The 22255-nt window shown below is 37.5% G+C and overlaps 9 protein-coding genes across 9 annotated transcripts; 6 read left to right on the top strand and 3 right to left on the bottom strand. All coding sequences in view use genetic code 12, as the record gives it.

The window, feature by feature from the left end:
• Window positions 1-75: 75 nt before the first annotated feature.
• XKS1 (xylulokinase) lies at window positions 76-1953 on the top strand (the record flags this gene model as incomplete). The annotated part of the gene is made up of 1 exon (XM_067690787.1): window positions 76-1953. One exon carries the CDS (start codon window positions 76-78, stop codon window positions 1951-1953), a length of 1878 nt encoding a protein of 625 aa, XP_067549218.1.
• A 91-nt stretch (window positions 1954-2044) lies between these two features.
• Window positions 2045-3484, top strand: I9W82_001983 (uncharacterized protein; the record flags this gene model as incomplete). The annotated part of the gene is made up of 1 exon (XM_067690788.1): window positions 2045-3484. The coding sequence occupies one exon, from the start codon at window positions 2045-2047 to the stop codon at window positions 3482-3484; it is 1440 nt and encodes a 479-aa protein (XP_067549219.1).
• Window positions 3485-3774: 290 nt separating this feature from the next.
• On the bottom strand, window positions 3775-5211 carry HAP41 (Hap41p; the record flags this gene model as incomplete). Its single annotated transcript, XM_067690789.1, has 1 exon — window positions 3775-5211. The coding sequence occupies one exon, from the start codon at window positions 5209-5211 to the stop codon at window positions 3775-3777; it is 1437 nt and encodes a 478-aa protein (XP_067549220.1).
• A 3383-nt stretch (window positions 5212-8594) lies between these two features.
• ALD6 (Ald6p) lies at window positions 8595-10247 on the bottom strand (the record flags this gene model as incomplete). The annotated part of the gene is made up of 1 exon (XM_067690790.1): window positions 8595-10247. One exon carries the CDS (start codon window positions 10245-10247, stop codon window positions 8595-8597), a length of 1653 nt encoding a protein of 550 aa, XP_067549221.1.
• Window positions 10248-12519: 2272 nt separating this feature from the next.
• Window positions 12520-14472, top strand: I9W82_001986 (uncharacterized protein; the record flags this gene model as incomplete). Its single annotated transcript, XM_067690791.1, has 1 exon — window positions 12520-14472. One exon carries the CDS (start codon window positions 12520-12522, stop codon window positions 14470-14472), a length of 1953 nt encoding a protein of 650 aa, XP_067549222.1.
• A 210-nt stretch (window positions 14473-14682) lies between these two features.
• Window positions 14683-16167, top strand: I9W82_001987 (uncharacterized protein; the record flags this gene model as incomplete). The annotated part of the gene is made up of 1 exon (XM_067690792.1): window positions 14683-16167. The coding sequence occupies one exon, from the start codon at window positions 14683-14685 to the stop codon at window positions 16165-16167; it is 1485 nt and encodes a 494-aa protein (XP_067549223.1).
• Window positions 16168-16409: 242 nt separating this feature from the next.
• I9W82_001988 (uncharacterized protein) lies at window positions 16410-16985 on the bottom strand (the record flags this gene model as incomplete). Its single annotated transcript, XM_067690793.1, has 1 exon — window positions 16410-16985. The coding sequence occupies one exon, from the start codon at window positions 16983-16985 to the stop codon at window positions 16410-16412; it is 576 nt and encodes a 191-aa protein (XP_067549224.1).
• A 1863-nt stretch (window positions 16986-18848) lies between these two features.
• On the top strand, window positions 18849-21306 carry I9W82_001989 (BAR1; the record flags this gene model as incomplete). The annotated part of the gene is made up of 3 exons (XM_067690794.1): window positions 18849-18861; window positions 18955-20111; window positions 20956-21306. The coding sequence occupies 3 exons, from the start codon at window positions 18849-18851 to the stop codon at window positions 21304-21306; spliced, it is 1521 nt and encodes a 506-aa protein (XP_067549225.1).
• Window positions 21307-21552: 246 nt separating this feature from the next.
• Window positions 21553-21945, top strand: I9W82_001990 (tubulin-binding prefolding complex subunit; the record flags this gene model as incomplete). Its single annotated transcript, XM_067690796.1, has 1 exon — window positions 21553-21945. One exon carries the CDS (start codon window positions 21553-21555, stop codon window positions 21943-21945), a length of 393 nt encoding a protein of 130 aa, XP_067549226.1.
• Between the last annotated feature and the right edge of the window lie 310 nt (window positions 21946-22255).

The following is a 22255-nucleotide window of genomic DNA, read 5'->3' on the forward strand; positions in this document are numbered from 1 at the left end:
CTTTTTCATAGAAATCTAGTCAAGAGATACGTATAACCATATTCTTACAATAACAACAAAAGTTCACTCCCTCTCATGACAGACTATTCCAAATCCAATCAATTGTTTCTCGGTTTCGACTTGTCCACACAGCAACTAAAGATTATTGTCACCAACGAACATTTAGACCCTTTGCAAACGTATCACGTTGAGTTTGACTCCCAATTCAAAGACAAGTATGGTATCCATAAGGGAGTAATTACTGGCGACGAAGGAGAAATTGTTAGTCCTGTGGCAATGTGGTTGGATGCAATTGATTTCCTCTTTACCCAAATGAAGGATGACGGATTTCCGTTTGAAAAAGTTGTTGGAATCAGTGGTTCAGGTCAACAACATGGGTCTGTCTATTGGTCACACGAAGCCAACAATGAATTAGAGAATTTAAAACCAGATTCAAACTTGAGTGAGCAATTAAAAGATGCATTCTCATGGGAAATGTCACCCAATTGGCAGGACCATTCCACTCTTCCAGAAGCTAAAGCTTTCCATGACGCAGTGGGTAAAGAAAACTTGGCTAAAATAACTGGATCAAGAGCTCACTTGAGATTTACTGGGTTACAAATACGTAAATTCATCACTAGAACTCATGGTAAAGATTACAATTCCACTTCAAGAATTTCTTTGGTCAGTTCATTTGTGACTAGTGTATTGTTGGGAAAGATTGCCGAGTTAGAACAAAGTGATGCTTGTGGAATGAATGTTTATGACATAAACAAGTCTGACTATAGTGATGAATTGCTTGCTGTTGCTGCTGGTGTGCACACAAAGATTGATGGTGTTTCAAAAGACGATCCAAAGTATCAAAAATCAATTGACGAATTGAAAGAAAAGTTGGGTCCTATTAAGCCAATCACTTATGAAGCATCCGGCTCTATTGCCGATTATTTTGTTAAAAAGTACGGTTTCTCGAAGAAGTGTAATGTTTACTCATTTACTGGTGACAACTTAGCTACAATCTTGTCTTTACCGTTGCAACCTAATGACTGTTTAATATCATTAGGAACCTCCACTACAGTCTTGTTGATTACTGAAAACTACCAACCATCTTCACAATACCATTTGTTCAAGCATCCCACAATGCCAAACCATTATATGGGTATGATTTGTTATTCCAATGGTGCACTCGCTAGAGAAAGAGCAAGAGATGAAATCAATAAAAAGCATAATATCGAGGATCACAAGTCGTGGGACAAATTTGATGAAATTTTGGATAAGAGTAGTGATTTTGATGGAAAGTTGGGAATTTATTTCCCAATTGGAGAAATTGTGCCACAAGCACCAGCTCAAACCATTCGTGCTGTATTGAACAAGAAATCAGATGACGGTTATGAAGTTGTCGCATGTGACTTGGACACCAACGGATTTAAGATTGACGATGATGCTTTGGCAATTGTCGAAAGTCAGACCTTGAGTTGCAGGTTACGTGCAGGTCCTATGTTGAGTAAATCTGGATATCGCAAAGATGATCCAAAAGCAGACGCGAACTCAGATGCATCATCGAAAGCCAATGAGTTGTATCAACAAGTAACCAAAAGATTCGGTAAATTGTACACCGACGGAAAAGAACAAAATGTGGATACTTTAACTGCACGTCCAAACAAATGCTACTATGCCGGTGGTGCTTCCAACAACCTTAGCATAATTCACAAAATGGGACAAATTTTTGGACCAGTTAATGGTAATTTCAAGGTTGAAATCCCCAACGCATGCGCTTTGGGAGGTGCATACAAAGCCAGTTGGAGTTATGAATGTGAGCAAAAGAAGGAATTTATTGGATACGATGAGTATATTAAGAAATTATTTGATACTGATGCTGAGTTGGGTGGATTTAAAGTTGATGACAAGTGGTTAGAGTACTTTGATGGAGTTGGAATGTTGGCCAAGATGGAGGAGAATTTATTAAAGACAGAGTAATAGAGAAAGGTATAGATTTTGTATAGAAACAATCGATGAAAATTTATTTTGGTAGCACTTTCACTGATGGACAAAAGTAGCCCTATCATTGATGTTGAGAATAACAATCCAGCCTACACGTCGCAGCTTTCATAGACAGCTATCGACTCTATTAGCCAGAGATCCTAAATCTATCCAGCTACATGATTTAACCCATCCATCAATCAACCACGAGGACGAGAATGGCAGAATCAAATTAGTCAATGCTATTGCAAACTCTTCAAATCCAAACAAACTGGAGTTGTATACCCAATTGGTCCCCACTTTTGGTACCTATTTTAAACTAGCTCCACTAGGGATCACCGATGAGAATCTTTTGAGGCATTTTGTCAACATCAATCCTGGAAGAGTGCTTGATACGTTTGAACTACTTGAGAAGCATCCATTTTCGGAGACTAGCGATGAGTTCAAGAAGGATGTCTTGAAAAAACTAGTTCAAGAGTATAATAACAATGAAGATTTCTTAATTGACAGGGTTGTGAAGTACTTGAATGAGCATTTCAAGAGTGTTGAAGAAGAGCAATTCAGTGAATTATTTAAGATCTTGCTTCTTCGCCAAGACGCATCGCAAATGGACTCATTGGTCTCAGGTACAATCATAGACAAGGATATATTATTAAAGCAAGTTTTTGCAAACTACAATGACCCATTGGCTAAATTTGCTTTATTGAGGAGTTTCCAACAGTGGTTCAAGAAGCCAGAGTCAATCAAACCTTGGATATATGCTGTCATTCTTGATATTTTAAATTTCCAATCAGCACAAGCTGCTTCCATGTATGCAAAAGCTGGTCTCAAGTTGGACCTTGACGAATTAAATGAAAAGGTTATAAACTACATCATCGAGTCAAAGATTGATATCCAACTGGACAATTTGGTTTTAAGGAAAGTACTAGTCGAAGTCCTCGGTATACCTCAAAACAATCTTGGTGAAGCATTAAAGGTCTTTCAAAAATATGAGTCATTTGCCAAGTATGGAATCTCCAATGTACAAATTTCCATGGTGAAAGCAATCTCGTACCAAGCAATCAAGCAAGACAAAGAGATTTTCAAAACAATGGCAGAAACCATGATTCCACCTGACATCACGATCCAACTATTGCAAATCCTCATCGTCCTTAAATCTTACTTCAACCCCAATGAAGGCTTGGCTTTATACAACGATTATATTAATCAAGTATCGGGCGCGGTAAAAGAAGGTAAGTCGCAAAGAGGTTTGCTTACAAAATCAGCGATACTAGGATTCCTCATGAACAATGACCGTGAATTTGCGTTTCTTTTGTTTGACAAGGCTATTGAAAGTGGAATCCTTGTGGATGAAGGTGAAATTGCATCAATCAAAAAGCTTTTCAAAATGTATAGTGATTGTTTTGTTGAAGATGAAGACTGGGATGGTGCTGCTAGAAACAAGATGAAGGAGAATATGTTGAACTATATTGAAGGCATTGGGGCATTACAGGTGAAGTTATTGGCATCCATTGAAGGAGGTATATGATTTCAGGTGTAAATATGATACTTGATTGATTTAAAAGAGTGTTACTACAGTCTAACTGAACATTTCTCCAAATCCAAACCTTTCTTTTCTTACCCTATAGTAGTATACAAAAATAAAATAAATAAGTTAAACCTTTAAATGTCAGTAAAAAAATAATCATAACCGGCCCTCTCTCATGTTAGCATTGTCATCATCGTCATCATCATCGTCGTCGTCACTTAATCCAAACTGTTGTTGGTTGCGGTGGTGGTGGTCGCGTCGTTTCTTTTCTTGTGTGTGTCGTTGAATCACTATTGTTGCTGTTGTTGCAGGTAATAGTTGATTTCGTTAATCATCAACTTCTCCTCCAAGAAATCAGTCACCAAATTGTATTCATCGTCAATCCTTTTAGCTTGATACTCAGCAGTATCAAACTTGAAACTGTACAACTTGTCATTCTCTTGATACTTTGGTAAATCAAAGAAATTTCCCATCTTTTTCAATGTCAAAGGAGGTGGGTGAATTGAAGTGTAGCCGCAACTGCTGTGTAACTTGTCACTAGTAGTAAAACTGGGCTTCTCATGCAACATAGTATTGATTGATGACCCAGTTGTGGTTCTGGTCAATGTACTCATCAATGAATTGGTCTCATAGTCAGAATATGGCGAAGTTGTACGCGACAAGTCATGAGACAAACTTGATGATGGGGTGCACAATTCTCCAAGAAAATCGTCTTCCTCATCTTCTCCACCACCACCATTGATTAAATCATCATCTTCGAAATTGATTTCACCATCTGAATCTTCTTCAGTGTCCAATTTGTGGAAGTCTTTGTAATGGGCAAATTTCTTGCTCCTGTAAGTTGAAGTCGAGCTGGATTGTACATTAGCTTCGTCGGAAGCATTACTAGTGTTATCTGGCTCGTGAATATTGATAAATTGTTCAAATTCAATTGTAGAAGGTAATGGTGTGGACGCTACAGTGTCAACGGTGGAGTTGTAGCCCATGGCAGTTGCAACTGGTGATGAAATAGTAGTACTCGTAATAGAGTTCCTCGAAGCAGGAGTTGACAAGCGCCTCAAAGGCTCGCCTTCTTCAACAATGTGTTTGATTTCCAGTGACCCTTCTTCTTCGCATACTTCAACAAAGGAACGTTTGTGAACTGCACGAACATCATGTGGTGCTGAGTCAACAATCTCAGCTATATCATGTAGTAGTGAATCGTTACTTAATTCAGTGTTGGTTGTTGTTGCGTTTACGTTACTTTTTCCTTGTTCGGACACTTCAGCTGTTGAAGAATTCAAAACCAAGCTTTTCAAATGTTTGTACTCGTGGATCAAACACAATAAATTCGACTTGAGACAGGAATTTTCCGAATCTATAATGGATATATTTTGTAGTAATGATGATACAGTTGATAAATCAGAATTCAAGTCGTTGGCACAACAATCGTTCTTTTTCTGTCTACGTGTTGCTGGTGTTGCAGCGCATCTTTTGATGGTTGGGATTGTATCCAAAGTAGATGATGGTTTTTTGTTGCACTTCTTCTTTGGTTTCATCTCCTTTAATTTTCTTCCTGGCTTTGGTCTTGGTGGAAGCACCCAATCTTTTGAAGTTTTCACTGTTGCTGGTGAATCTTGTAATACATTTTCATTTTCATTTGCAGATTGTGGCATTGTTGTGTTATTCATCTGTAGTGATGCTGTATCGACTGGTGCTTGTTGGTTTAGTATTGGTGCTGTTGACATTGTTATTATAAAGGAATAGCTATAGTTATGTTAGTATATTTTCTTCAGAGTATCATTTGGGGAAAGAGAAAGCTCCATTGTCTAGCCACTGCTTGTCTAGCCCTAGTATGAACCACGACAGACTTGGGAAAAAACGTTGCGGAATATCACGGAGAATGCGACATCTGAGTAAAAACGTTTTCAACAAAACCGGACATTTGGAGCAGACCTTTCTTTGGGTATACACTTTTGGGAGTAACACATACTTTTAATATATCGATGGGTTTTTTTCTTTAAAATAGTCTCAAGTTACAGTGACATAACTTGGTGAAAGTGAATATATATATGTGTTAATCTTTTAAATCAATGGAACAAATTTTGAAAATTCTTGAATGTAAAGTTGCGAATTGAGGAAAAGGATGAGTTTGAATTTTTTAATTGACGTGATGGAATATATGGTAAAGTGTAGTGATGGTGAATTGTTGTGGAATATGTAAATGACTAAGTTTGGTAGGTTTCTGTTGTTACAATTGCTTGATGAGATTATATTTTTATTGAAAATAGGATTCATTATATATATAGAGACAGAGAGACAGAAGCAAAATTAAACAACAACAACAACAGACAGAAAAATAAATTAATATATAAAAATTGTCTGTCTGAATATTTTATTCCCTTTTTTCGCTCATTTGGCGCTTAGGGACATATATCTCCAGAACAATTTAAATACATGCAGAGGTTCCCTTCTTTTTTTGTATATCTAGAGAATCAACGGATCCTCCTATTGAACAGTGGTCTTCTGGTGACACCAAGATTCTCCAAAGGTGCACCAATATTAGCTTTGATCTTAGGAATTAGGAATTAAGAAAATCTGAAAAACTGACGACTTCGCTGTAACACAAAATATTTTTGGAAGATGATCTCTTGCGGACACAAAGCTGGCTGAAGAGAAGGAAAGAAAAGAAATTCTATTGTTGTTGGAATCCATCTCGTGGAGTTTGTAAACAAAGATTGTATTCGAATGAAAAACTACGAACACGATGTTTCTTATTGCCCACTTCTTCAACTGCCCTTACACAACACAACATGGAATATCAGTAAAAGTGCTTTGTTGTTCTTACTTTCCATCCCATTTTTAGTCAATGGAACGTATTTGTGCATTGTAATATGTAATTTTAATTTTTGTTTTTGTTTATTGGTGTTACTGTGCATATGGCCAGTTCCGACATTTTACGAAAAAAAGAAAAGAAAGAAAAAAATACATCCATACATCCATACTTAAAATTTAAACAAATCATAGATTAATCAATTGTAAACAAATACAAACAAAATAGAACAAAGACCATATGTGCATCAACTCTTTTTTTTGGGAACTCCAAAAAACTCCGTGCAAAATTAAAATTAACGGAGTACCACACCCTTCAAATTGTATAAAATAAACTTTTCGACACAATTGTATCAAACAACAGGCTATAATTATGTAATTGCTACGGCGGGAGCTATTTAATTTACTGAACTTTACCTTGCTTCCTCTAGAGCAACTCTTCATCACCATCACGCTTGGTAGGAACACAAAAAAAAAAGAATTTTTTCATTATTATTGAACCCCATAATAAAAAAAACATCGTGCTCGAAACCAGCACGTACATTTTGTATTTAATGTCCCTTTCTTCTGTGGATCTTCTATACTGCGATTAGGACTTTCTTGGTAGTTTCCGATTGTCCCATGTTACTGTTGGGACTGTTTTGATAGAGCAGCGGGATAGCAAAATAAAAAGACAATAAGCCTAATCTAACACAATACTCCATAACGCCAGCAAAGTCCATCAGAGCACAAAGATGGCAAAGAGAAAATCGCGCTGGGTTCTAACCGCCTGTTCTCAATGGCAAGAGACTCCAACTGAACATTACCAGTCCAATGGGATTTACGCCGTTGACAAATCTCGTAAGTTTTCCTTTTTCTTTTGCTGCAGGTGCTTCATATTAAAATTCTCCAAAACAAAGCGTGTATGCAGAGACCAAAAAAAAAGGGGGGGAAGTGTTGCTAAACCGCTTGGAGTTTGTCGGTCTGCATCGTGCACAAGTGTCTAGATCAAAATAGAAGAGTTTAAGTTCAGAGTATGTCATGCATCGACGTTCTAGACCTCCCTTTAACGCCCGCCCTGGCCTACTTCTTTTCGCTCTGAGATTTGCACCCCTTTTAAAAGGTTCATCCTTTTTTTGAATATTTTTAACCGGATAAGAAGTATAGCTCCGTCAGTCTTGGTTTTGTGCAATTGCTTGTGTCAATAACCGAAATTCTATTCCGAAGAAAAACATTAAATAATAAAAACAATTAGACAATGACAATAATATTTCAAATTGAGCACTTCGTTCTTCAATCTAAAATCTCATTTAGTTAAAAACAATAAAATAAGAAAAAAACAGAAGTAGTCATTTTAAAAGGGGCAACTACGGAATTCCATCTCGTCGGTTTTATCGCAAAAGAAAAAAAATCACGTCCCCATTCGCTCTATAGTTCAGATCAATTGGAAGCAGGGTCACTCACCTGACTCGATTGTAGCTGACTTATATGTCTCTTTTAATGATTTTTTTTTTTCCTTTTTTCGGTCAAAAATGAAAATGCAAGACCGGTCGGTCGGGCGTTAATTCCCTCGGTCCAAAAACATTTAGTGTCGGATGATTCATTTCGTGTCTGAAAATAAAAAAAAATAAAAAAAATAAAAATAAAAAACAATCTGACATTTATTTTTTTGTATTTCTTTTACACCCGCTAATCCAGAGATATAATAATAATAATCATAGTGAAGAAGTATACGATTTTCGACACCTTTAGTAGTTATCTATCTAATCACCCATTTGGATTGCTACTCCCGACTCTCACCGTACTACTTTAAACAGATACACCGTATGTAGGAATTGACTCCAACCCTACATCCAATTCTCCAAGACCAAGCAATAGGGAGAAGAAAGGGACCATCTATTTCTAGTCACAAAAGTCGTGCAACACAGAAACACTAAGGTCACGCTACACACCCCCCTTGGGAAATACACAAGTATCTCTCTTTTGAGTCATCTTAGCACCCGCAAACTCCCTCATTTCCTTTCCCTTGAAATTGCTTTTCTTTTTTTCCTTTTGCGCGACACGCTGGCACAACAACGGGCACGCATTTTTTTGTGTAAGTATTAGATAGGTTATCCCCGGAAAAACATTCAATCGTAATTGCCTAAATGGGCAATCAGCATAAAGGGCAACTCCGGGGCTCAAAGAGTGCAGTTTAATCCTTTTTTGCAAAAGGGCTTCATGGAACACCAAGTGTCCAACTTCCTCTATAAACCGTGTCATTATTTCTCTTTTTGAACTATACACACATTCTAAAAAATATCTGTACCATATCATATATCTATTGTTGAATTGGCATAGAAGTAGATGGTTTCAAAATTTCCTCATCAATAGTGTTGGCCTTCCAAGCAGCAGTGATGGTCTTTGGTTTAGTCAAGAAAGTAACACCAGCTTTACCGTAAAAGTTCAAATCACCCAAGAACGATCCTCTTGAACCAGTGAATGAAAACATTGGCAATGGAACTGGAATTGGAATATTAACACCAACTTGACCAACATCGATTCTCTTGGTGAAATATTGAGCTGAACCACCGTTGGATGTGAAAATTGAGACACCGTTACCGTATTTGTTGGCATTGATCAATTCAATAGCTTCATCAATAGTGTCAACGTTTACAACAGAAAGAACTGGGGCAAAGATTTCTTCATCATAAGCTCTGATACCTGGCTTGACATTGGTCAAAATGGTTGGAGCTAAAAAGTTACCATTGGCAAATTTGGAATCCTTTGGTCTGTAGCCTCTACCGTCCAATTCCAATTTAGCACCATTAGCAACCGATTGTTCAATAATCTCTTCAGCCTTCTTTAAAGATTCTGGGTTAATCAATGGACCCAAGTCAGATGATGTGTCGAATCCTGAACCAGTAACCAATTTGCTAGCATCCTTAACAATATCTTGAATCCATTCCTTGGTCTTACCAACAGTAACCAAAACACTAATAGCCATACATCTTTGTCCAGCAGCACCAAAAGCAGCACCATTCAATGCATTGATAAATTGTTGTTTTGGAGCATCTGGCAAAACAACCAAATGGTTCTTGGCACCCAAGTTGGCTTGGACTCTCTTACCTAAAGCGGATCCCTTTTCGTAAATGTATTTACCAGCCTTGTCACCACCAACAAATGTCAATGCCTTAACTCTTGGATCTTCAATCAATTTGTTAACAGTGGCATGTTTACCGTGTACAATATTGAGGACACCTGGTGGAACACCAGCCTTGGCTGCCAATTCACAAATAACCATAGCGGCACCTGGAACTCTCTCAGATGGCTTGATAACAGCAGTGTTACCAGTAACCAAAACCAATGGTAATGACCACAATGGAACCATGGCGGGGAAGTTGAATGGGCAGATTGAACCAATAACACCCAATGGTTCTCTAATCATCTTGGTTTCCATATCAGTACTAACTTCCAAAGTTTCACCCTTCAAGTCATTAGTAATGTTACAAGCTTGCTCAGCAACTTGCAAACCTCTAAGAACATCACCTTGAGCATCAGCAAAAGTCTTACCTTGTTCCAAAACAATCATACCGGCCAAACGGTCCATGTTTTCTCTCAACAAAGCAGCAAATTTAAAAGCAATACCTTGCCTCTTGATAATACTGGTATCTCTCCATCCAGGGAAAGCCTTGTGAGCACTAGCAATAGCTTCATCTAATTCACTTTCAGTAGATTGTGGGACTCTAGAAACAACATTGTTGGTAGCTGGATCATGAATATCAAACCATTCTTTGGATTCAGACTTGATGAACTCATTGTTGAGGAAACTTGGGGTCAAGTATGGTTCAGCCCCCTTTTCAGTGTGATCTTTTGGGTATGATGTAAGGGTTGATGATAAGGAAATGACAGTTTTTGATCTAATGGATTGTAAGTTTAATGATTTTTTGGCTACTTGGAGTGAGCCCTTGGTTTTGAAAACTCTAGACAACATGACTAAGGATAAGAAGTTTACTTGATTATAATTTCTAATTTGGATGTTTGAAAAAATTTTGGAAGAATCTCTTGTGGTTTATATACTTGTTGATTTTTCCATTGTTAGTTATGTGGTTTTTTAGGACATCGATATCCGCTAAAAAAAAGAATCCTTTATGCGTCCTGCATATTAACAGAAACGAAAGAAAACATTTTTTATGCGGGGATGTGGGTGGATGATGATATGATAAACTTCTGCCAGTTGAAAAAAAGGCATGCATCATGTTACATAAACGACAGATCTGAAAGAAGGTTATGGTTTCCAGGTCGTATGATGTAGTATCAGTGATATCCTATTGTGTTGCATTAGTTTAACGGCTCACCTGTTGATTTACGAATTTTTGATTAGCCCTGGATATTGAAGAATTTTCGTTTATTGTTTTCAAATTTAGTCGCTCGTGCATAGACAGGATAGACATGGGCCAATGGAAGGGAGGAACTCAAGTCATGAAGTCTATTGACAGGAAAAAAGAACCTTGATGGATGTCGATAAGAACACGCTTAACCATATAGCCTCCATCAGCTGAGGATTCGTATAACTCTGAAAGTGTAATAATTTATTTTGAGTCGGTAATCGACGCGTTTCGGAATTGCATTATTCTACGGAATATGAAAAACAGGTACGTGTATCTGAGACTAAAAACTTCAGTCTTTATACGTGAGAAATCTCATCTTCGTGACTCCCATGGCCATCTCTAACTCGGCATAATTTCATCTTTTGCAACACTTTTCCCCATATTTTACCAAAATGCGCGTTCGGTTTCACATGATTAACCGGCTTTTTCCGCCTTTATCCGTCCCCACACCGAAAAAAAATGTTAATTTGATTTTGCAACCACTTTCAAAAAGCCGTAAACTCTTGAGGGATATTCATTTCCCCTCATTGACGCAAGGCATGAGTCGATGATGCATGGATCGGTGACTATATAGCGGAAAGAACGCATTGATTTCTACTCCAATAGCTAGCCATTTTTCATTAAGAATGTAGTTGTATAAAAATACATTTAACGTTGTGCTTCCATGAAGACAAGGGCATCTAGTCCCTGTAATAGCATAAAGTATTTGAAACCTTCAGTTTGAATGTGTTAGTGCCACGATTGTACTTTGGACTCTTTGGCATATAAAATATTTGGACACTGATATACAAGAATAGATAACATATCATGGTAGAGCTTTGGCCAAAGATAGATTTGTAATCTACATACTATGTTTCAAGATAATTGGTTGAGTGCCTCTTTTTCTGTCTCAATACAGAGCTATACACTCGGTGTGTCGCAGAGCTACTGTAGCAAGCGAAAACGTTACTCCGCGAGGTAAGAGTCATTGCGCAGTAAGCTTACAATATGAATCATTGATATCTGTCAAGCAATCGGTAGCGACTATTAAGCTTTTCTCTTTTTACTCCTTCTAAGCCTTGGCCGGCATTTTATCTCCCGAGATGAGATGCCAGTTTTCAGGATATATGGCAGTTGGACCACGGTGGATACTTCCAAGTCAACATGATTCTGTTTACGCGTATTTGAGGTTGGGCTCCGTCTCTGATCAGCCTAATTACTTACTTGTTGTACTACTAATGTCGTGAAAAATTTCGAGTGTCGCAAAAAAATTAAGGTTGACTGAGTAACATTTTTGTGTATTGTGTATGTGTTGTGTGTTCCTGTTTGGTGCGTTGACTTGCATTTTTTTTCTCGGCATTAAAAAAGAAGAAGCAAATCTTATCCGGTGATTAGTGACATATATTACGATAGAATAACAGTTGTACTGCTATATGTTTACCTTCCCTATTTCATGTCTGGTACAGTATATTACAGTTGAAAATAAAGTTATAAAAAGAAAGGGGGTTCTCTGTGCATTATTCTTTGCTATTTTGTCACAAGACCCAACCAGGAACCAAAAAAAACAAAAACAAAAAAAAATTAAAAAATTTAAAAATTTTTTATTTGTGGACGCACAAGATCTTTAACCTAAATCAATCAACCAGTATACTCTTACACAACTAGCTCTTAACAAGGATGCTTACCAACAAACGGAAACTTAGAAGACCACTCGTTATCATACTCGTCATCAACTTAATCTACATTATAACATTCTACCTAACACGATCTACTACAAACAAAAACATTCAAGTACATATAACAATAGACAATGATACAAATGATTCAGACGTACTACCACAACTACCAAACACTGACATAGACTATGCTTTGAAACTAAAACATCTACTAAACAATATGGAATCCCCTAAACATACAACTACATTTCACAAGCCACCTAAAGAGATAGACCCTCCACAACTATACCAGGATGATAGATTTACCTTTGGTGCATTATTTGATAATATTTCATCTCAAGAGCAACTACCCAAAGCAATACCGTTTCAGTGGTCAGATTGGGTGGACCTAACATACTTGAATCATCAATTAAGCAAACCGTTTGACCAAAGACTTCAATGTAAAGATATTATCAACGAGATGAATTTTGTGCCCCACAGAGCTCAAGTGAGAGCAAAAGCAGATCCTCAAAGAGTAGGGTGTATCAACACAAAAGACCTCACTGATGAGGACATTAAAGCTATGGGGTTTCAAGATAAATCGCAACTACTTGGATTTGTTCAATTTAGACACTCACAAGTGACAACAACTGAGTATGTGAGAAACTTGCAAGGTAAATCATACTTGTTAACTCACCAACCATTACCTTATAAAGTAATCTTTTTAAACGATTATGGTGATGACTTGCTGTTTGATGTATACAAGGGACGTCCTCAAACAACAGAAACCGAATTCGATCTTGTAAAACAATTTGAACAAATTGCACCAAACAGAAGCTATGTGTACGACCCTCAACCAATAATAGAGTTACAAGAAGAAGATTTCACTTATAATCGTCGATTACTTGCTCGGAAATTGAACCAACTTCGATCGGCTGATACACTTGATCAATTGCAACAATCATTTTTGAATTCAATGTGGACTACTATCGATACAAAGCCATCGGAGAACCCGGAAACTAGATATTTCAAGGAGGCCACCTTGCATATGGACCGTGACAATCATGATTCTGGTTGGCATTATGACTGGCGGTTTTTCAATGGAAGATTGGGTGATAACGTGGATCGTACATCAATTATTATGGAGAGATTACTGCGCAACTGGTTTAAATTTAGTGAAAAGTATGGTATTGTTAGTTGGATTGCTCATGGTCCACTATTAAGTTGGTATTGGAATGGAGGTACTTTCCCATTTGATAACGATTTGGATATTCAAATGCCAATTCAACATTTACTTAAATTGGGTGAACTTTATAATCAAACTTTGATAGTTGAGGATCCACGTGAAGGAACTGGCAAATTTCTTGTTGAAGTGGGGACATTTGTTCACAATAGACACATTTCCAAACGTGGGAATCATATAGATGCAAGATTTATCGATATTGACACTGGTATATACATTGACATTACTGGCTTGAGTACTAGTGGAGCTCAACCAACAGCAAACTATTACTTAAATGTCAATGATGATATTGATGAAGGGCCAGTTTTGCAGAAAGACGCTACTGTGTTTAACGATCGAAGAGTCCATTTCTACAACCTTCCTCACATATCTCCATTGAAATTAACCATGCTAGATGGTGTTCCTTGTTATGTTCCCAACTCAATCATCCAGCGTTTGAAGTTTGAGTATCCTAATCGAGCATTGACTAAAGTGGAATATAATGATTGGTACTTCATCAACAAATTGCAAAGTTGGATACATGAGCCATCTTTGGTAAAAGTTTTTGATCCTAATGATTATATAAAGTCAAATGGCCGCATCAACAAGACAAAATTAAGGAAATTGATTCAAAACTTGTCAGATCAAGAGATTTATCAAATCTTGACGGAAAATCATCGAGTATTGATTGACTACTACCAATCGCAAGCATTGGCTCAATACCATCAACACGAAATACGCTATTTGTTCAAAGTAGATGGGTCAAAACACAAGAATGTAAATGACTTACCTCAGGGTAAGATTTTGGATGACCCAACTGCACATCAAAAACAAGAGTATAGACATCTTATTGAGGATGGAGTTCACTTAAAGTCACCAGTGAGAGAGTCGTTATTTGAATATGAAAAGGTGAATGGTCGCAGAGACGAGTACAATCGAAAAGCGTTTGAAGTCTTGGACAAGATGGGTTAGTGAGGAAGTGTCGATTGGTATAATTTTTTGTATTGTTACCACATTTGATTCGAAAGGCAAATTTTTTGTCCCCTGCATACCATATAAATATATTCCAGGTTATTCTTATTATTTTTTTTTTTGCAACTACACGGGATACGAACACCCCCAAAAATTAATTCAACTTTATATTCTTCTTAGGGTGCCACCCCCTTTTCTCCACCAACTACTATGCAGCTCGTACAACATCCAGTGCCTTCACCACAACTGCCGCTGCAACAAATGCAAGAGCCACGCGGGTACCAAAAACAACCCAAGCACCTGCCAATTTTGACCATTAAAAACTTATTTGATATACAGTCGGAGTCATCATCATCGGTATCAGCTACATCACTGTTACAGTCTGATCACTCGTTGCAATCAAGCTCAACTCCTTTCAATCGAAGCAATACTAGTTCCATATCCACCTATGACAATAGTCGCCATCATCATCAACACGCACATAGCCGCGTGAACCACCATCACAAGGAGGCAAAGAGAGCGGATTGTGGGTTAGCAGTGGCAAATTTCCGTCCAAATGAAGATGATTGTTCAAGTGAGTTGGAAAACTCTCCCATTGATAGAGGGGTCGTTTTGGAAGTGTATGAGCAAAAGAAGAGCAAGGGGTTATGTACAACAACCACGATTGAACCTCGCTCGTCAGCTTCATCGACGCTCAATTTCAATTTTGATTTCGATAATTGGAGTTTGGACGAGTTGCCACAAATGGATGATGGCAAATTTAGTGACAGGATCCAGCATACCTTGTCTAACGACATGGGTCCTGAAGTGTTGGTGCTTACACCGCCACTACCACCTCCACAGAGTGAAGATATTGAAGAGCAGGATCAATTCAGTGGCGACGTCAAAGACCACGGTTTCGAGTTGAATTCAATGATTGAAAGTATGAAGGAGTTGACATTGTTGGATAGGTTTAAAGGCATGATTCGCAAAAACTCCACCAATATGTTTAAACGTTTGAATAGTTCTAGTTTTGATTTGGCATTGTTCAAGCAGGGTGGTGATGGAATCATGGAGGATGGATCTACGCGTATCCTTCCATCATCATCAGCATTATCAATTGCGCCATCACCAAGCAAGATTAAGTTTGAAGAGTATGTAGCTTCAGAGTTTGAGCCAGGGCAAGCACATACAATGCCTTCAGCGTCTACGTGTACGCCAACGCCAATAACGCCAAATAATTACCATCCAACTCGCAAGCATAAACGTCATAGACACTCACATCACCATCATCATCACCATCACCACTCTCGCCATCAAAAATGCACCAGAGCCCAACTATCAACACCATCCTCGTCATCCACTACATCACCAAAACGGAAGAAATCATTCTTGCACTTCCGTTCCGCTTCATTACCATTTAACTTATTTGACTTTAAACTGGCTGCCACCTCCTCCTGCAGTTGCACCTCATCAGCAAAGCACTCTTCTGCATCATTTATTCTCAACCACCCACCAAAACTGATTTTGAAATGCAAAGTGAATCAAAACTACAATCAAGAGTCAATTGAGTCAATTAAGCAGGATCTGATGCAGTTTGATGAGTTTTGGCGCAAGTTTGAGATGATGGAGCAGGCAAAGAATAATTATAGTAATGATGATTTGTTGAATTCAATGCGGTTGGAACAGGTGAGGAATTATTATTATGATAATTGAGGATGAAGCTAGGGGGTGGGAGGCTGTTTGGTATGTAGTGGTCTCTTTTTTTTTAGGTTTTTTTGTTTAATATACCTTTTGCTCTATGGGTGTACTTTGTAGAGAGATTTGATGTCTTTCGCTACCAACTTTTACCATTTTGCAACAACTTTGACACCCTTACATAGTTGCATATAGAAACAGAGTATTGCATAGATAATAAGAACGATACAAAAAAATATACACAAAAAACCCTTTCTTTCTCACTCCTCAGTCAAGGAATATGGGTAATCAGGTATAGCACCAGCAGCATCATACTTCCCAATAGTTTTAACACTAATCTCCTGATCACCAGAATCACAGTACTTGACATTATCCTTGACACCTCCATGATAAATATACGAGCAATTGCACTCATTATCAAAACATAATGACCATTTACCAATCTTGTTGTAGTACAACTCGTCCCTGAATAAGGTGAACCCAGTAGATAAGTCTCCCTTGGGACATGCTTTTAATCGATTGGTTCGTTGATCTACTCGGATAAAGTGTAAGCCATCTTGTTCTAAGTTGTCAACTTTGTAGCTTCCGTTGATTAGGATCTTGCCTTCGATAAATTTGATTGTTGCGGTGGTGGTGTTGTCGATGCATTTGGGAATGAATAGTTTGGTTGATTCATGGTCGATTCTTTGGATGGGTGCATTGAGGTATTGAGTCTCATGTTGTAAATTGTAACTGTAGTCTTTGTCATAAGCTGCAAGCAAGAACTGTTCTGAGTACGGTTTGATGAAATGAGATGCAGAAACTCCAACTACTAGAAGGATGAGTGAGAAATGCATTGCTTGATAAGTGCTGCAAAGTATGGTTAGTTGGTATGAAGGCGTTTTAAAAGTGGTTAGTGGTTAATGTATCTCGAATTTCAGGACATTATTTGATATGCAACCAAACACAATCTTTTGTACTTGTTTAGATAGGGCAAGTGCAAGCACCAGTAGCTAGGACATTTTATTAACAGCTAGTAATTACAAACACTTAACACTGGGAGTTTAATTGCTCAAAGAATACTTTAGTTAAAATGGTGTGTAGTTCGTTCTTTTGGGATGTTTACTTTGTAAGTCTTTAAGTAGCAAACACTGTTTTCTGCAACACCAGTATGTCCTTCTTTTGCTCTCTCTTCAATCACGAATTAAGAGGTTGTAGGAATCTACAAGTCACGAGTCTTTTAAACAATATACAGAACATTCTAACAATTTATTAAACTAATTACCCAAAACGGGAACAATAGACTTTATGAACAAATCAAAGACTTGAACATTCAGACATATTGCAATAGTTAGGAATAGTTAAAAGATCGTAACTGGGTAAAAATCATTGCTAATACAATCGAGCACGGCGCAAATACACAGCTGAGATCGGTGGTAACTCTCCACGATTTAGTAGTACCATTAATTACTAGCAATACCACCAAAACAATGTCTAAGGAAGAAATCAATTCCATAGTTGCAAACTCAGTCGATACTTTCCCTCACTTCAAATGGCATGGTAGGTGATAATTTTAGTGAATAGAACGTTTCACCAAAACTCACACCAACAGCCATCCACCAGGTACCAAGGCACAACGGCTTTGCTAAAAAAAAACATGTCCAAAGTGCCATGAAAAACACTGGTCACTGATATGGCGAGAAAAGTCGTCTATCTTTATTAAGATTAAAACATATCCAATATAGAATCTAGATTCACAAGAACTCATACCATGGGAACCATTACGGAACACATAAGTACACATTCATATAAGCGTCGTATCAGAATATGTCGTTGCTGTCAAGGGGAATAAAATGAAGATGCATCTTATTCCAAAATACCACCCAAGTAAGCTGATGTATCCATGTTATATGGTCCGAACTGTTTGCGAATAGAATTTGGACAAACTGGTAACTTCTTTCAATGTGTTGTTTGTATTGAAAGACAAAATGCCCAGCTTTGATGAACTCATCAGTAAGAATTTCAATGAATAAGGGATGAAATAACGAATTTCATTGAAACTCAAACCGACAGTCAATCAACACACTCTCATTATTCAAAGTTGTAAATTTACTTCTATCATAGACTGATGTACGGCCACTGCAAATTGTGTGCCTAAAAAACAACCCGCCAGTCGTTGACAAGACCTTATTCCATGAAAGACATAACATGGGATACGCGTTATAAAAAATGTTTATCTTTTTGGAAGGATCGTGGTCCACTTTTTGAACAAAATTACACGACTATTCTTAAAACGAGGGGGTAGGCTTTGTGTTTGTATAGAGTTGTATTCACCACCAAGCCTTGTGAACGTGGTAGAAAAGCTGACCAAGAGTTAATCAAAAAAGGTAAACCAACGTACACGTCTTCCTCCTCCGGCAACGGTATACAAACTGTGTAGCACATTACCCTTGTTATGAATTATTTCCCCTTTTTTTGATCACGTGCAGGTCTTTTCTATCTTATATGCAGTCTTACACAGCCTACAGATAGAGTCTAGAATCACACAAAACGTGGGTATTGCTGCAACTGCAATTAATTATTACACAAAACACATGATTAACCACAATTAAAAATGTATTTTCCTTTGTTTCTAATAATATCGACAAATTGGGAAATATAATTGTAGTTAAAAGATGAAAACTTTTCTCTAAACTACTCCTTCTAGCAAACCATCAACCATGTCTTTACCAAGTATGATGTACCTACTAGCTTTACTACTACCGAAGATAGTGGAGTCAGCAATCAGTATAGATTTCGATATATCATCGCAGCAAATAGGGCAAGCTAAAGCCAAACGAGATGCATTAAACACTGCATTAACTCTACAAAGAAATGTCTACTTGACCAACTTGAGCATTGGATCCAACAAAGACAAAGTTGTCGTATCAATAGATACAGGATCTTCAGAATTATGGGTCATGTCCTCCGATGTATCGTGTGCCACTGTTGACCAGTTGCATGCTGAAGATGCACCAACTATACCCAACATTTTCAATGACTTGACAGAGGAGTATGCATGCACTGAAAATGGTACATTCAACGACAAAGAGTCCACTAGTTACCACTTTTTAAGTGATGACTTCAGTATAGCATTTGCCGACGGGTCAGTGGCTACTGGACAATATGGACGTGATAATGTTGGGGTGGGAAATGTAACCATTCAGGGATTAAAGATGGGTGTTGCTAATGCGTCTAGTATCGATGTTGGGATATTGGGAATAAAGCGAAACGACGAGTATGATAATTTTATTACATTGTTGAAGAAGCAAGGATATATAACTTCTGCTCAATATGCCATTTATATGAATGATAAGAAGGGGAATATACTATTTGGCGGCATTGATGATTCTAAATATCAAGGAGATTTAACAACTACACGAATGGAACATAGTGCAATACAAATCAATAAAGTTTCACTTAGTCTGTCCAACAACGATACATCTATCCAATCTGACAATCAGGATGTGATTTTTGACACTGGGTCTACATTTTCAACATTCCCCACAAACTGGATCAAAGCTATTGGAGAGTCCATAAATGGAACATACGACAACAACGAAATGGCCTACCAAGTTCCCTGCAAATCAACTTTCAACGACATAAACTTCAATTTCAAAGTCAACGACACTACTTTAAGCATACCCATATCCGATTTAATCATCAATAACGAAAGAACAAATGGCAAATGTTATCTTGGAGTCATGGATGAATCGCTAATAGGAAGTACAATCTTTGGATCAGATATCTTGAAACATTTCTATGTTGTTTTCAACTTAGATGAAGATAAGTTGTCGATTGCACCGGTTTCAAAAACTGATGAGAAAGAGAGTCAGTCAAGTTCGAATGAAAGTAGATTTTCGAATCGATCAGAAGCAAGTTCACAAAATACTAGGACTATGCTATATACTTATTGTATGAGTTTGATACCCTTGTCGATATATGTATTTGTTTTATACTAATTATAGAGAAATGTACATGGTTAGAATTTTGAGTAGCGTTGTGATGATAGTAAAGACGTTCTCCAAGTTTGCTAAATTTTGCAGCCAAATTAATGCAAAAAATTTACTCTTACGAACCTCCTTCCTACAATAAACTAAGATACAACAAACTATATACTTTAGGATGCCTTTTAAAGCCAATAACTTGGCATATATCTACTATACCTGAGTTTAGGCTGCAAAAAGCGTAGTCAGTTAACAAAATATTAAATAACATTAAACGCTACCAAATGATTAGGGCTACAACCCTATATTTCTCGGATTTTTTTTTTTTTCTCGCCTGTGTTCCCGCAGAAAAAGTAAAAAAGAAGAATAATTTTTCAACCCTCCTTCCCAAACTCTTCTCATCCATAACCAGAACGAAATCATCAGAAATGGCTCCAATTGTATGTATACCCGGGAAACCATAGATATGCAGTGATTGTGTTACGCACATAACACACGCATTACGTTTCATTTCGAGGTATTCAGCTGTTTTTAAAAGTTGGAACTCCCATATACTAAAAATCGGGCAACAAAAGAATATCATTAGGAAACCTATTGCTATGCAATAAACCGAAAGGGAATATTAATCATGAAAAAAAACCTATTATGACTACTCCCCAAAGAGAGATTACACTTGGACTCTAGTTCTGTGTTCTCTTCCTTTAACCCCCGTATTTTATGGGAGGGAAAGCTTTGCTGTCGAATACTTGTTTTGAAAGTGATGTTGTTTTATACCACTCATCATCTTCTGCAAACTATTCAAACGTGCGGTAGGCTAACCTTCTAACCCTTTTTTTTTTAGACCACCAAAAAATCCAAATCAGCCAAGAAATTCACCGTTGACACCTCAGCTCCAGTTGAAAACGGTGTTTTTGACCAAGAAGGTTACGTCAAGTACCTTGTTGAACACATTAAAGTTGACAATATTGTTGGTAACTTGGGTGATGAAATTTCCGTCACTTCAGAAGGTAACAAGGTTGTTGTTGTTTCCAACACCAAGTTTAGTGGAAAATACTTGAAGTATTTGACAAAGAGATACTTGAAGAAGAACCAAATTAGAGATTGGATTAGATTTGTTGCTGTTAAACAAAACCAATACAGATTGCAATTCTACTCTGTTGCTGAAGATGATGATGAAGAAGATGAAGAGTAAGTTAGCAGCTTGCTTTAAGTCTTTCTTCATATTCTTTTTTTGTTCTTGTTGGGGGAGTCTTCTATAACGATATAGGTTTTTTTGTATAAATATTAATATTCACTTTCGGAACAAGCACAACTGAATGTAGATTGGAATCTCTAGAGTAGGCTGAAAGTTGGATCGCGCTACCTCAAATCTTCAACAAAAAAATGTGTTAACGAACTTAACTCATCTACAATTCATCATCGCCATACGCCATTAAAGATGGAATTACTACCCGAAGGACAAAGAAACACCGCTACAGAAGTTACTTGGGAAGACCAACAAAAGATCAATAAATTCTCCACCATAATCTCCAAAAAGGATCAACAACAAGCAATGCTAGACAAGTTGAAAACTGAAAAAGAGTATCTTGATGATTTATCAACTGAATTGGAATTATTGGATGAAGATGAGCCAATTCAGTATAAGATTGGTGATGGGTTTGTGTTTATGAAGACCAGTAAAGCGTTGACCAAGATTGAGGCTGATAATAAGTTAATTTCGGAAAAGATTGATCGTGTTGAAGAGTTGATTGATGGGTTTGATGAACAGTTGGCAGAGTTGAAGAAGCATTTGTATGGAAAGTTTGGTAAGAATATCAACTTGGAGAGGTAAGGAAGGAGAATAGGCATGGGAGCAAGTCAAGAGAGTGAGAAATGTTTGCTAGTGGAGTCTTCAACCATTGTTGAGTAGGATGTGTGATGGTAGAACAGAGATACAGAGCCAATGCAGCTAGTCATAGGAGACGGGCTTTAAAGATTCTTGTACTTTACACACAGACGCGTCAACTTAGTCGTTTGCATATGAGAATAAGCCGTTTATAGAATACAAAGATTATAATAACATCTTTAAGCTTAGGCCTAGCATATAACTCTAAGTACTAAACTCTAACTCGGTCGACTTCCTACCGTCGTCGCATAGCTTC

This window comes from Candida metapsilosis (genome assembly GCF_017655625.1).
Source record: "Candida metapsilosis strain BP57 chromosome Unknown scaffold2, whole genome shotgun sequence".
NCBI classification, from domain to species: Eukaryota; Fungi; Ascomycota; class Pichiomycetes; order Serinales; family Debaryomycetaceae; genus Lodderomyces; species Lodderomyces metapsilosis.